We start from the raw sequence: 14161 nt of genomic DNA, 5'->3' as shown, positions 1-14161 counted from the left end.
CTGAATACTATCAAACTGCCCCCAGAAAAGACTGCATGAATTTACACTTCTATAGTAGTGGACAAAAATATGTGCTTTAGCCCACTGTACTGTACTTTTATGGCCAAAAAAGTCTTAATTTATACTTTATCATTAGTTTGATTTTTATATAGTATTTAAGAATTGTCAATAAATATTAAATATTCTAAACATTCAAATCTCACCTTCTTTTCAAGAAGAATTAGTTTAAACAGGATTAGGACCTGAAGAAAGAAAAAAAAACTATCAAAATAAGAAACTCAAGCCTATTTTTCATTTGCCTTTGCCTCTCCTCAAACATAACCATGTATCATTGAATCAATAATATTAAATAATTCTAGAGCTTTAAACACTACATTGAAAATTATGAACTTATACTGAGAAATTCCTGTGTCCTCTAAAAATGTGAATACCACTTAAATTGCTATCAAATTGCACTTTTCAGAATAAGTTGCGCCATTTTTGCTTGAAATATCTGCAAGCTCCTTAAAGTTAAGGTACTATTCATTTACTTCTGGATGTCCAGGGCATTCACAGAGCAGATACTCATTACAGCTGTTAAGTGAATGATCAATGTGTGTATGTCGCAGTCAACAGACGCCTTAAGAATAAAGATCAAAAGATATAAGCATAGATATTTTACTGGAAAATGTTTCACTCTCAGGGCAACATATAAAATACTCTGCAAGATAAAAACATGTTTCTTTTAGATGTGGTATACATATACAACGGAATACTACTCAGCCACAAAAAAGAATGAAATAATGCCATTTGCAGCAACATGGATGGACCTAGAGATTATCATACTAAGTGAAGTAACTCAGAAAGAGAAAGACAAACGCTATAGATATCACTTATATGTGGAATCTAAAATATGACATAAATGAACTTATCTATGAAAGACTCACAGACATAGAGAACAGACCTGTGGTTGCCACGTGTGTGTGGGGGAGGAGTGAATTGGGAGTCTGGGATTGGTAGATGCAAGCTATTATATAGAAAATGGATAAACAACAAGGTCCTATAGCACAGGGAACAATACACAACATCCTGTGAAAAAAGAATTTTTTTTCCACTCTGATTTCATGATATCCAAAATTACAAAAACCATAGAAAAAAGTATCCTATCCTGCACAGAAATAAATGACACTATTTGTATACTTTTAGAAATTTCTACCATATAAGCACTACGAACACTTTCAACTTTGTATCACTATGACAGCTGTCTCAGAAAAACTAAAACACAGTTATGCCACGCTCTGCATTAGACCATGCAGCTCATGGAATCTGCCCAGTTAAGTAATTTTAGTACGTCATAAATTAAATAACATATCATACCTTGTGTCGAAAATGAAGCACAAGATCTCGAGGAGATAGACCTATAATGTTAAAAAAAAAAAAAAGCTAATCTATGACTACCAACTACTGTTTTTGTCAAAGAAAGTTTTAACCTCCTCAAAAGAAAGGCAGGTAAAAGTAGGAATATGCAAATATTTAAATATTTATGTAATATCTCATTATGCACACACATAATCAGAATTTATCAAATACTGTTAACAGTCAAACAGCACTGCGATAGAACTTTGCAATAATGAAAATGTTCTAAATCTTCACTGTTCAATAGAGTAGCCATATGTGGTCACTGAGCACTTGAAATATGGCAAGTGTGACTAACAAACTGATTTTTAAATTTTATTTAATTTCTATTAATTCTAATCTAAACAGTCACATGTGGCTAGTGGCTCGTGTTGTGGTCATGCAGCTCTAACCCCTCCCCATTTTCCAGCCATCTTACAAATTACCCAAGTTTAGAAACTATGAAGCTTGTACTACTGTGGCAGTCAATCATTTAAACATGGTTTTTTGGTCACTACACCCCATAGGCTACTATTTCTGAATCACAATCTTCTCTGATCATCTGCCATAAGACAAGATAAATTAATTTAGAGAAAAACATATTCTCAGAATAGGAGCTTTGTAACCAGCTTACATTACACACAGGATTGCAAAAGTGAAGTTCCAGGGTTTGGCTACATCATGCTAAAATGGGAACTGAGCAAGTGTAAATCACTATGTGATCAACAATTTTTTTAAAACATGAAAAGGACATTTATTGAGTGCCTAACACACGAATGAATGTTCTGGGTTGTCAAAATAGCATAAAACCCTCAACTTGAAAAATCTTAGAATAGAAAAGAGCTAATAAGCAGATCTCTCTCTCCTGCTCTCCCTCTGTGTTATGACAGGGAATTGACCTGGTCAGCATTAATGTAAGGAAAACAAACTTCCATTCTTACTCTGAAAAGCAGAAATTTTCCTTATACAATAATAGTTGTAAATTTTGATACAAGTATGTTACAACCCTTCTTAATGCAAATACTGTCTAAGAAGATATTTAAGGAAGCAGCAGCATCAAATGTTGGAGAATTTAGATCCCATATAGAAACGTAATTCCTATCATGAAGTTTTACATGCAACTCAGCATGCCAAACAAAAAGAAATGAGGGCATTTCTTCTGATTTGTAAAAAAGTGACTTACCAAGATATACCTGGGATCCTTCTAATGAAGTTCCTCCCAGGGAACTATTCATATGTTCATAGAGCTCCTATAAAATAAAAATTCAGTTTAGAACACTTTACTATCATTTTAGACACTGAATTAGAAATAGGATGACCAAGGGAAAATTGGTTCTTTAACTGAGGCAATTTTGTCTCTCTGAAACTTGCCAGTTTCCAGCAATCCTTCCTTCTCTTCCTCTACATATCAGAGCTTGATTCATTTCCATGGTGGTACGGATTCCTAGGATAAATTTCCTCTACTTCCTTGCTAAATAACTAACTGTCCTACTCTCACTAGAATCCAGGAGAGATCCATGTTCTATACATCCATGGCAGCCTCAAGAAAACATATTATCCATCTTCAGTAAAGTAGGAATGTGATTTTTCTGTGCTTTTTAGTATGGGAGTTAGGATCCAGAAATGTGATATATAAACATACTGCTCAGTGTATTAATAACATAACAAATGTAGAGAAGAAATGCCATAGCGAAAGGGCTATTATCCATTAACAGAAACATTTATGTCATAGTCAACTGTCAATCATTATTTTCTAATAAAAGATGGTTTCATTAAGTTTAATAAGTATGAACTGTACATGCTGGGATGATCATTGGCTCTTCAATATTATTTTCAAACAAGAATGTCCTTCTTAAGCTAATAAAAGATTATCTCACACTATTAAAAATCTACTTGATTCATCAATCTGTCTTCACACACATCTATGGGGGGGGGGGATAAAGTTACCTTTAGAATGGAAATTTGGGAAAAATCCTTCTCTTCAAAATATGCATGCGTAATGAGTTGAAGTTTTGCTTGAAGTAAGCCATAGAGAGGCTTAAAGAAAAAGAGAAATTACCATTAGTTTAATGGTTAAAAAAAAAAAAAAAAACACCCCACGACTTTTTAACTTGAAAAGACCGAGAAGGAAAAAGTTACTGACAACTTTAGTATCTTATTATTCACAGCTGAACATTAAGTCACTGTTCTAGCTCCTGGACTGCAGCTGCAAAGTGCCTGACCCACTCAGAGCACCGGGGTTGAGAGTGAGCACAGACCTCCTGGGTCTTGCTCCAGTCACTCAGCCGCGTAACTCTGGGCACTTAACCTCTCCACGTCTGCTGACTGATGTGAACATGGGTATATGAAAAGACAGTACATCTTCTGGGGCTTTCTCATATTAAATAACACAGGTAAAAGCACTTTCTAGAGTATCTGGCATATAGAAAGCACTTAAATGCTAACCATCATTATCATAAAATTTAAAACGTATCGTAATCCTGCACACTGTTCTGCTAGCTTGTAGTAACGTTTAATCATCCTTATAGCACTAATTCTTATATTCAGTTGAACATTCATGATTAAATTTAATTTCATTTCCCCTTTTTTTGCCCTCTATAAAGGCTTAAAACAACTAGTCTGTGTCCTTTATAATATCCTATATAATATTCTTTTGTATATCTGAAAAAAGTTACTCCTTAATTCTTATTTCTCTATTTAAAACCTTCTTCCTACCATTTCCATCCTTTTATGTTCTGTTCTAGATGTTTTCTGGTTTCTGTGTCCTTTTTAGGATGCAGAGACTAATGCTGAATATATACTCTAATTAGTTAAAACAAGTAATAGTGGAATAGTTTTCTCCCCCAATATCCCGGTTAATATATCATTATTTCTATCTAAATATATTTTTATATATAGACTAAAATGCACTATGAACCACCAAACATTTTTGTGTGAGCTGTCTTATAAAACTGGCTTTTCACCCCAATTTTATCACATAGCAGTTACATGTTCATGAGAGTTAGACATTTTTTCTCTGAGATATATCTTTATTTGTGAAATGAGAACAATAAATACTTAGATCTCTCTTCTTACGAGGATTAAAATGACAACTATACCTAAAAAGTGCCTGGTATAGAATACTTGACATATAGGCACTTGATAAGTGGCACTTATTATTATTATTACTGTTCTTTGAAGAATTATTCAGGAAGCCTTTCAACATGTTGTGTTTATTCAATATCCAGCACTCCTATACTTTGGTCATCTGGTCCAGCATTAAAAAACAATAATTCACTGATGTATATTTTTTCAGGCTACCCTTCTAGAAACTGTGTACAGGAATCAGGTTAGCAATTTACCAATTTTCTGATATTGAGGTCTTTTATAACCATTCCTTTTCTAGGAGACTATTCTTGCCCTATATTTAAAATTACTTGGGACTTCCCTGGTGGCACAGTGGTTAAGAATTCGCCCCCCTATGCAGGGGACATGGGTTCAAGCCCTGGTCCGGGAAGATCCCATATGCCGCAGAGCAACTAAGCCCACGCACACAACTACTGAGCCTGTGCTCTACAGCCCGCAAGCCACAACTACTGAGCCCACGCGCCTAGAGCCTGTGCTCTGCAACAAGAGAAGCCACTGCAATGAGAAGCCCGTGCACCGCAAGGAAGAGCAGCCCCCGCTTGCTGCAAACTAGAGAAAGCCCGCGTGCAGCAAAGAAGACCCAACGCAGCCAAAAAACAAACAAAAAATTACTCTCTTGGAAGAAATATCCTGATCCTCAAAATCTTATTAGTAAGGTCCATAGTACTAAATTATTTTCACTCAGGATTTTTTTTTAAAGCTTAGTACTAAGCAAGCTACATTTAAATTGTCTGTGAATATAAGAAATTGGAACAACTGCAGAAGAAATAATTAAATAAAACCATAGTTTTTTTGGTGACTAGGCTAATGAAATATTCTGTTTTGCGTTAGGTTAACTGCAGAAACATTTGTACTCAGTAATCATATAGATCTAAGATAATTAATATGATAGATATCTAGATATTTTTTCCCACAAACAGAAGTGGTGGGACTATATTTTACATGTAGAACTAGGCATCTGGTGTTACTGGTAAAGGTGTTATTAACCCGTTAATAATACAAATGGGACATCACAAATGATTTAGTAGAGACAGCTATGAAAAATAAGAAATGCTATATATTTTCTTTTGAAAACTAAAAAGTTAAAATGATTATAAACTTGCATCTGATCAACCTGTACAGAGAAGAAACAATTTTAAAGTGTTGTTATAGTACAATTCATTATGTCATTTCCTTTCCTCAAACATTTTCAGTTTTTTGTGGTTTTTTTTTTGCGGTATGCGGGCCTCTCACTGTTGTGGCCTCTCTGGTTGTGGAGCACAGGCTCTGGACGCGCAGGCTCAGAGGCCATGGCTCACGGGCCCAGCCGCTCCACGGCATGTGGGATCTTCCCGGACCGGGGCACGAACCCATGTCCCCTGCCTCGGCAGGCGGACTCTCAACCACTGCGCCACCAGGGAAGCCCACACATTTTCAGTTTTTAAAGAGCAAGCTAGGGATACAAATTTCCACTGCAAAGAGCCATGCACTTTTGTATCATCAATAAAATCTGAGTAATTACGATACTTTGAATTTTAGTAAAATATTACTTATCTACAGTCTCGAGAACAAAACAAAGCTGGATAAATTAAATATATCAGATGCCTCATTTTGCTCACGTATCAACCTCCTTCCCCAAAACTGATCTATTAGATTTCCTCCCTCTTAAGTAGTTTTGGGCAGATGGGAAATGAGAGTGAACCTGCTGAAAGGCAAAGAGGAGATGCAAGAGCATCAACAATAAGCCTCTAATTTTAATATATCACTGTTTTCATAAACCTCTCCTCATTCTAATAATGCTTTATCATCAAATAAAAAGCTGCCATGAGTGTTTAACATTAACAGGTTATTTGGTCTCTTACCAGCTTGCTTAGAACACAGACACTTTTCTGAACGGTCTCTCTGGTGATATCTGCTTGCCGTACCTTCAATGCCTATTATAAACAAATAGTCATTATTAAAAATATTTCATGGACATATTTAAAAATAATTATTTTTCAATATAACACAGCAATCAGAAAAAGTATCTTACACTTAATTAAAAGCACTTATTGAGAATCTCAGAAGGCATTTATTGAATGAATAAGTGTCAGCCAGAGCACTCTGCCAGAATCTGGCGGGCAATGGGAACATAACAGTGAGAGACAATCTCTACTCTCAGGGAATTCAGTCTGGTGGAGATTACTCGATGTGTAAATTGCCACATCCATAATGCAAATCAGTCATCCCTGGTTCTGGTTTTAAAAAGGACACCCCTTTCGGAGATTAATGTTTCTGGTGAGAAAGGGACAGTTTAACAGCTTGTTTCTCCAGAGATGGAAGAATTGTCAGCAGTTTTGTTAAGCTGGTTATTCTACGTTACTGGAGTCTACCCTGGCACACCTGTATTGTATTGTAGCCCAGCCCTGAGCCGTAACTCAAGCCTCGGTGATTCTGAAGATGACTACGTGTGAGATATCTGCAGTTCTCTGCTAGTAGGAAACAGGACTTGATCAACCTCAGGTAAGGCTGTGAGGGCAGTAAGAATGACTCTTCCCCCCCAGTGTACTGCCTGACGTCTCCTTGGACCTGTCCTGAGGACCATGGGGTCTCAGTGTCTTCAACTGCCTGAGGACTGATGATTCGTCATTAGATTACATCAAGAGTAGAGCCTTTCCTCAATCTGTTTCTACCTCTTTACCTTGATTGGATTCATCCATCGGGTCTCAGCTTTGTTCAAAAGGAAAGGAAAGGCTTTCTCCTAGGCTCTAGGGCTCTCTGATATCTGCTTTATCTGTCTGGTTATCATATGAGGTGAGAACAACCTGGAGGAATGGGCAACCCCAATATACTCTGGAGTGGGTCAGACTCAGGAGGTGTCGGAGACACGCAGTATGAAATGCCACTTAAAGGCTGTCTATGTAGAGCATGAGAACTGTTGTTAATGACAACAGCATCAGAGGAATAATTTTACTAGTTGTTATACAATTTACAGGGGATAAGAGGTAGTGAAAGGAACAGATTTCCAAGAAAGGGCAGCAGCTCAATTCTCATCTCATCTAATAAGATGTAAGGTACATGAAGAAATCAAATGCGTAATTATTCGCAGGTTTCTTTATCTTTAAACTCAGTTATTCATTTGAACCACAAACATTTACTGGGTGTGTCCTATGTTCCAGGCCCTGCGCATGGAGGGTTATTTCACAGTAGTTTTAACTACTTTGGGTATGCTGGGATTTATTCGTGCAGTTTACTTTTAAATGCCTGAGGGAAACACACACACACACAGAGCAAATGTGGTAGAACATTAACAACTGCTGAATGTAGATGGTGGGTATACAGGTGTTTATTGTGCAATTCTTTTAATTTATCTGCATGTTTGCAACGTTCATTATAAAAGCTGAAAGAAAATTTTTAAAGACTTACTAAGTTAATTACCCACCTGAGGAAGCTTTTAAAACTTTGTAATTGCCTAGGATCTACTACCAGAGATTCTACTTCAGTCTGTAGAATGAAAGGCCCGGCAAGTATACTTAAATTAAAAAAAAAAAGTTTCTGGGGCTTCCCTGGCAGTCCAGTGGTTGGGACTCCGTGCTTCCACTGCAGGAGGCACAGCTTCGATCCCTGGTCAGGGAACTAAGATCCCGCATGCTGTGGCCAAAAAAAAAAAAGTCTCTTGGCCAAAAAAAAGAGTCTCCATGTAGTTCTGGTTAAAAACCATTGTTTTAGAGCAGCGGTTCATAGTCTTGCCTACATATTAGAATCACCTGAAAACTTTTAATACTCCTGATGCCCAGAACGTTAAATCAGAATCTCTGGGGTTGGGACCTAGTCATCCCAAGTATCTAAAGCTCACCAGGTGATTCCAACAGTGAAGCCGAGGTTGAAAAGTGCTCGCTACTTGAGAGTATTAATCATTTCATAAGAGGAAAGAGATCTTTACTCAGAAAGGGTATCCCCACCACAAAAAGAATGGTGCTGCACAGAAGCAAACCAGGAAAGGGGAAGCTACCCATCTTGATTTATTTAAATTTATTAATTAGAGATATTATAGTAAGTTAGGCATTAAGCGGGAAGGTAAGTTTAAGAATGATCAAAATCTTAGTTATATATAATTAAGATAACTTGCAAATAGTTTGCAGCTACTATAAGTACTTTCCATTACTTCTAGAATGTTCCTTAAAAAAAATACAACACTCATTACCATTCCATTTTTAAAAGTTACATACCAAACACTAGAAATAGAAAACTCAAGGACACCATGAAATTGACATACAGTATTTTGAAGACAAATGGATAATTTTGGTATCAATATCTAAAAACAATGTACAAAATATTATACAATACAAATATAATTAGTCGCCAATGTCAACTTAGAAAAACATTCATGTGAATTAAACTGGTACTATAGAGAAAACAGCTACATGGTTTATAAAACTTTAAAACAGTATCACAGGTACCACATGAAACATAAAGATTATGTATTTCCCCAAATTCTACATCTTAAGTGGCCAACAATTAAACAATTTTTTAGTGTTTTTTGGTGTTATTCATTTTAACTGTACCTTGGCTTCAATTTGTCGATAGCAAGAGATACCATATACAGTGGCTCCATTTCCATTTCTGGGTGGCAAGTGAAAAAACACAGTATCTAAGAGATATACAGAAAAAGGTAAATACCAAAGTGGACTACCCATATTAATAATGAACTTTGACGTTATTATAATGCAGTCACTTAAACAAAAACAAAGAAGTAACAAGGAACCCATGTCAGACTTATTTCTAGCATCACAACCACTGGTTTCTTAGAATTCCTCTCACTGCCTTCCAGTGTACACGCATGACAAAAAGCCCAAGAGGCTGAATCATAACAGGTCGAATTGAGACTACAATCACTTTTCTCAGAAAATACTTTATTATATAGGATTATTCCAGATAAAAAGAAATTAAAGAATCATACAGGGAATTCTCTGATGGTCCAGTGGTTAAGACTCTGCACTCTCACTGCTAAGGGCCTGGGTTCTACCCCTGGTCAGGAACTAAGATCCCATAAGCCGCGTGGCCAAAAACAAGAAACAAGAAAAAAAAAAAAGTTTATCCTTAGGGACTTCCTTGATGGTGCAGTGGTTAAGAAACCACCTACCAATGCAGGGGACACGGGTTTGAGCCCTGGTCCAGGAAGATCCCACATGCCGTGCAGCAACTAAGGCCGTGTGCCACAACTACTGAGCCTGAGCTCTAGAGCCCGTGAGCCATAACTACTGAGCCCGCGCGCCTAGAGCCTACGCTCTGCAACAGGAGAAGCCACCACAATGAGAAGCCCGCACACCGCAACGAAGAGTAGACCCTGCTCGCCGCAACTAGAGAAAGCCCGCATGCAGCAACGAAGACCCAATGCAGCCAGAAACATAAATAAATAAATAAATTTATATATATATATATAAAGAATCATACAAACCAAAGGCAACACATAAATTTTGAATAGATCCAAGAAATTCTTGGGACAACTGGGGAAATCTGAACATAGATTAGATATGAGATGGTATTATGGAGTTACTGTTAAATCTCTTAGCTGTGGTAAAAGAATCGAAAGTCATCCCGGGGAATGATCTTATTTTTACAAGATGCAGGCTGAAGTACTTAAAGTGTCATGATGTTTGCAACTGACTTTCAAATAGTATAGGCAAAACTGTGCACATATATAAAGAAAGTTTGTGGAATATTTACTATTCTTCCAACTTTTCTGTATGTTTAAAAGCTTTCATGATAAAAAGGTTAATAAAAGAAGACTTGTGAGGTTAAAAGTACAGCATTTTAATTTTATGTTAGAGACTTCCCTGTGGCGCAGTGGTTAAGAATCTACCTGCCGGGCTTCCCTGGTGGCGCAGTGGTTGGGAGTCTGCCTGCCGATGCAGGGGGCACGGGTTCGTGCCCCGGTCCGGGAAGATCCCACATGCCGCAGAGCGGCTGGGCCCGTGAGCCATGGCCGCTGAGCCTGCGCGTCCGGAGCCTGTGCTCCGCAACGGGAGAGGCCACAACAGTGAGAGGCCCGCGAACCACAAAAAAAAAAAAAAAAAAAAAAGAATCTACCTGCCAATGCACGGGACACGTGTTCGAGTCCTTGTCTGGGAAAATCCCACATGCCGTGGAGCAACTAAAGCTGTGCGCTACGATTACTGAGCCTGCGCTCCAGAGCCCGTAAGCCACAACTACTGAAGCACACGCACCTAGAGCCCATGCTCTGCAACAAGAGAAGCCAGGGCAACGAGAAGCCCACGCACCGCAACGAAGAGTAGCCCCCTCTCTCTGCAACTAGAAAAAGCCTGTGCACAACAACGAGGACCCAATGCAGCAAAAATAAATAAATATAAATTTTAAAAATTAATTTTATGTTAAACTGCAGAGTAATATTTGCTTCATTTCATACAAAAATTAGTAAATATTAGAAAAATAAGTAGCCAAACCAAGTTTAATCTTGTGTCTCTGTAGAGCCTCTAATACCATGATAAAGTATAGTATATTTATTTCTTCATTAAGCCATTCAAAGCACTCATCTATACGGTGATAGGAGACTCAGTACTAACTTCACAGCATTGCTTTCCTTGAGGGTGTTAACATGCTCCCCACGCATGCAAGCCAACTTTTAAGCAGAGCACTGTGATGGCAGTGCTCCAGAGGTGGAGAAGCAATCCCAGCTGGTTTCAGGTGGGCACTAGAGGACGAAGCTAGAGCTCCAATCAATCTGCAGCTGGTGCAGGTAAAGCTCCTTAGTTTGTCTCTGAGAGGAGTCTGAAGTTTAAATGCAGAAAGTGCTACCAGTAGCAGATGTCCTAATATGGCTAATTACTTACTTTGGTCGGAGCTCTTGGCAAAGGAGTGGCCAGTGTCCACCAACCATTACCAATATAAGCCTGGCACTTCTCTGCAGATCCTCTAGTATATGACTAACTAGTCATCTCCAAAGAAGCATTTAAATATTTTATGAATAGTCACAATAGGCCAAAGGTCTTTCATTACCAAAGTACTCAGACTCGTGGCAAATTTTTTAAAAAGCCACCTACTGATTGCTCCACTGTCTGTTTACATACCTTCTTGGTAGTTGTGTGCGCCATCTGGTAAGGCAAGGAATGGCAAATACTTCCATTCTTCAGGTAGAGTGTGACTGTCATGTCCATCTCCTGGAATCAGGGGCGGGTAAGAGAATTCAACCTAAAATGGTAAGGAATGTTAGCCAACAGGTTGATGATCAAAGGCAGCATTATATCCTGGCAGACAAAAATGCTTTCAAATTCTGAATGACAGAACTAAGGATAAGCCACACTTCTTGATGCCATTTTCAGCAAACCTATGGTATAGAAGAGGAAAAAGAAAAAGGGAGGAAAGCCACGGAGCAACTAAGCCCGTGTGCCACAACTACTGAGCCCGCGTGCTGCAACTACTGAAGCCCGTGCGCCTAGAGCCCGTGATCCGCAACAAGAGGAGCCACTGCAATGAGAAGCCCTGCAGCACAACGAAGAGTAGCCCCTGCTCGCCACAACTAGAGAAAGTGCGTGAGCAGCAATGAAGACCCAACACAGCCATAAATAAATAGATACATAAAGTTTAAGAAAAAAACCCTAGAAAAAAAGAAAGAAAAAATGAGGAAAAAAAAATTAGTAAGCCTTTTTCCCCTTTTTTATTTAAAGGAGTTTAACTTTGATGTGCACAAGGGTAGTGGGTAGTGGTGGTGGTGACTGGATTGGAGACGTACATGTGGGAGCTGTTATCAAATAGACGGTAACTGAAGACATGGAGCCCTGAGAAAAACCAATATCCTCCTGAACTGAGTAGGAGAGATCCAACAAAGGAGCCTAAGAAGTTGGGCCAAGTTCTAGATTTGCTTCCCATCAGTTGGCTCCCTTGCTCCCAATACTTGAAGCTTTGAGTCTATGGTTTCGATGGGTTGTTAGGGAGGTGAATGGGCATTAACCACCACTTTAGGTTATTTTTTTCCCAAGACTGAGAAGTGATCAATGAAGTCTCTCTAATACTGTTTGTCTTGTAGAAATAACAAAAGTTTTTAGTATAAGCCCACGGTTTCTGGCATTCCCTAGGTTTACTAACATTTTCCCTTTGCTTATGGGGTTTCTTTTGTTGTTATTTCAATGAGACTTTTGGAGAGGAAGGCAGAATTAAATGCTGAGGACTTGGGTTATCATACTGATGTAAGTTCTAAGTGTCTTATGTTTAATTTTCTTTCAAAGTATATTTAAGCAGGAATTTGCACTGCATTAGTAATAAATACACTGAAGTTGGAAAAACATAGGGGTAAGAATCACTTTTAGATTCCATCTTTAATGTGGAAAGACATGATGGCTCATTTCCCCACATCTCAAGGTAATCAAGGTGCCACTAGTCACATGAGAGCCGATTATAAAAGGACTTTAATAATGATTATTTTTAACAGGTGATCTAGTTCTATATTGAAAATGTTTAACTTTTCCTGTGCCCACCTCCAGAAGCAATCAACATTTCAGTTTGAAAGGATCAGTTACTTAACATCAATTAACTGAAGGCTGGGCATAAATAATCGCAAGCTACATTTCACATTTCTCTGTGTCTTCTCTATGATACCAGTTTTATATTGGCTAATCTTAAAAGTGTAAGGGAAGGCAAGGTGTGCCACAGAGGGAAAGACATAAATTCAAAGCCGATGCTATGAAGCTGGTAGTTACAGAGCTAAAAAAAATTCCCAACTCAGACTTCTTACTTTAACAGGGGAAAAAAAAAAAGAAACAAGAAAATTATTGTATTTTATGTAAACACTAAAGTCCAATATATAACACCTAAGAAGTACTGGTAATTATCACAAAATAATTTCTTTTGGAAAACCACTAATTTTTATGTACAGTATTTATTTTAAAAGTATTTAGTATGGAATAAACATGCTTCTAAATAAATATAAACATAACGGACTCAAATTCTCACAAATACTTCATGAAGTATGTTGCTCTTTAGGATCCAAAAAGTTTGCCAACTAAAACTTATCACTTGCAATCTGCCTCTACAAGGATTAGGTCACTAGCCACTGCAGTCACTGACCTTCAACACACCCTGAAAGGAGTTCAGGGAGGAGATCAGGAATGAGGCACTCTGTGCTCTGGGAAAAACTGGCAGAACGGGCCTTCAGATAGTTAGATCTTTTCAGAAGATTTGAGCCCAATGTCTTGCATCTTCTCATATCTAGAAAAGCACTAAAATCATTAACGGAGACATCTGCTCCTCGTGACTAGCAGCAACCCTCTGCCAAAATGTGTGCCTGATTGCACACATCCCCCTTCACCAACTCACACGTATACTGGGACTTCCATGGTGGTACAGCGGTTAAGAATTTGCCTTCAGGGCTTCCCTGGTGGCGCAGTGGTTAGGAAACTGCCTGCCAATGCAGGGGACACGGGTTTGAGCCCTGGTCCGGAAGGATCCCACATGCCGCAGAGCAACTAAGCCCGTGCGCCACAACTACTGAGCCTGCACTCTGGAGCCCGTGTGCCACAACTGCTGAGGCCTATGCACCTAGAGCCCATACTCTGCAGGGAGAGGCCACCGCAATGAGAAGCCCGCTCGCCGCAACTAGAGAAAGCCCGTGGGCAGCAACGAGGACCCAACGCAGCCAAAAGTAAAATAAATAAATAAAATAATAATAGATTTAGGGTATTTCCTTAAA

General features: G+C 38.5%; 1 protein-coding gene across 1 annotated transcript in view; it reads right to left on the bottom strand.

Annotated features, from left to right (window-relative positions):
* AVL9 (AVL9 cell migration associated) overlaps positions 1 to 14161 on the bottom strand; it is a 68890-nt gene that overhangs the window by 38645 nt on the left and 16084 nt on the right. Inside the window, exons 2-8 of the mRNA XM_082846116.1 lie at positions 11547 to 11667; positions 9024 to 9109; positions 6342 to 6413; positions 3322 to 3411; positions 2558 to 2624; positions 1357 to 1397; positions 204 to 242 (exon numbers count right to left, since the gene is read on the bottom strand). Coding sequence (XP_082702242.1) covers positions 204 to 242; positions 1357 to 1397; positions 2558 to 2624; positions 3322 to 3411; positions 6342 to 6413; positions 9024 to 9109; positions 11547 to 11667 — 516 coding nt within the window. The remainder of the gene's footprint in view (positions 1 to 203; positions 243 to 1356; positions 1398 to 2557; positions 2625 to 3321; positions 3412 to 6341; positions 6414 to 9023; positions 9110 to 11546; positions 11668 to 14161) is intronic.

The sequence above is a fragment of the Leucopleurus acutus genome (assembly GCF_964270905.1).
Source record: "Leucopleurus acutus genome assembly, chromosome: 9".
NCBI lineage: Eukaryota > Metazoa > Chordata > Mammalia > Artiodactyla > Delphinidae > Leucopleurus > Leucopleurus acutus.
This window is presented reverse-complemented; position numbering and strand designations above follow the sequence as displayed.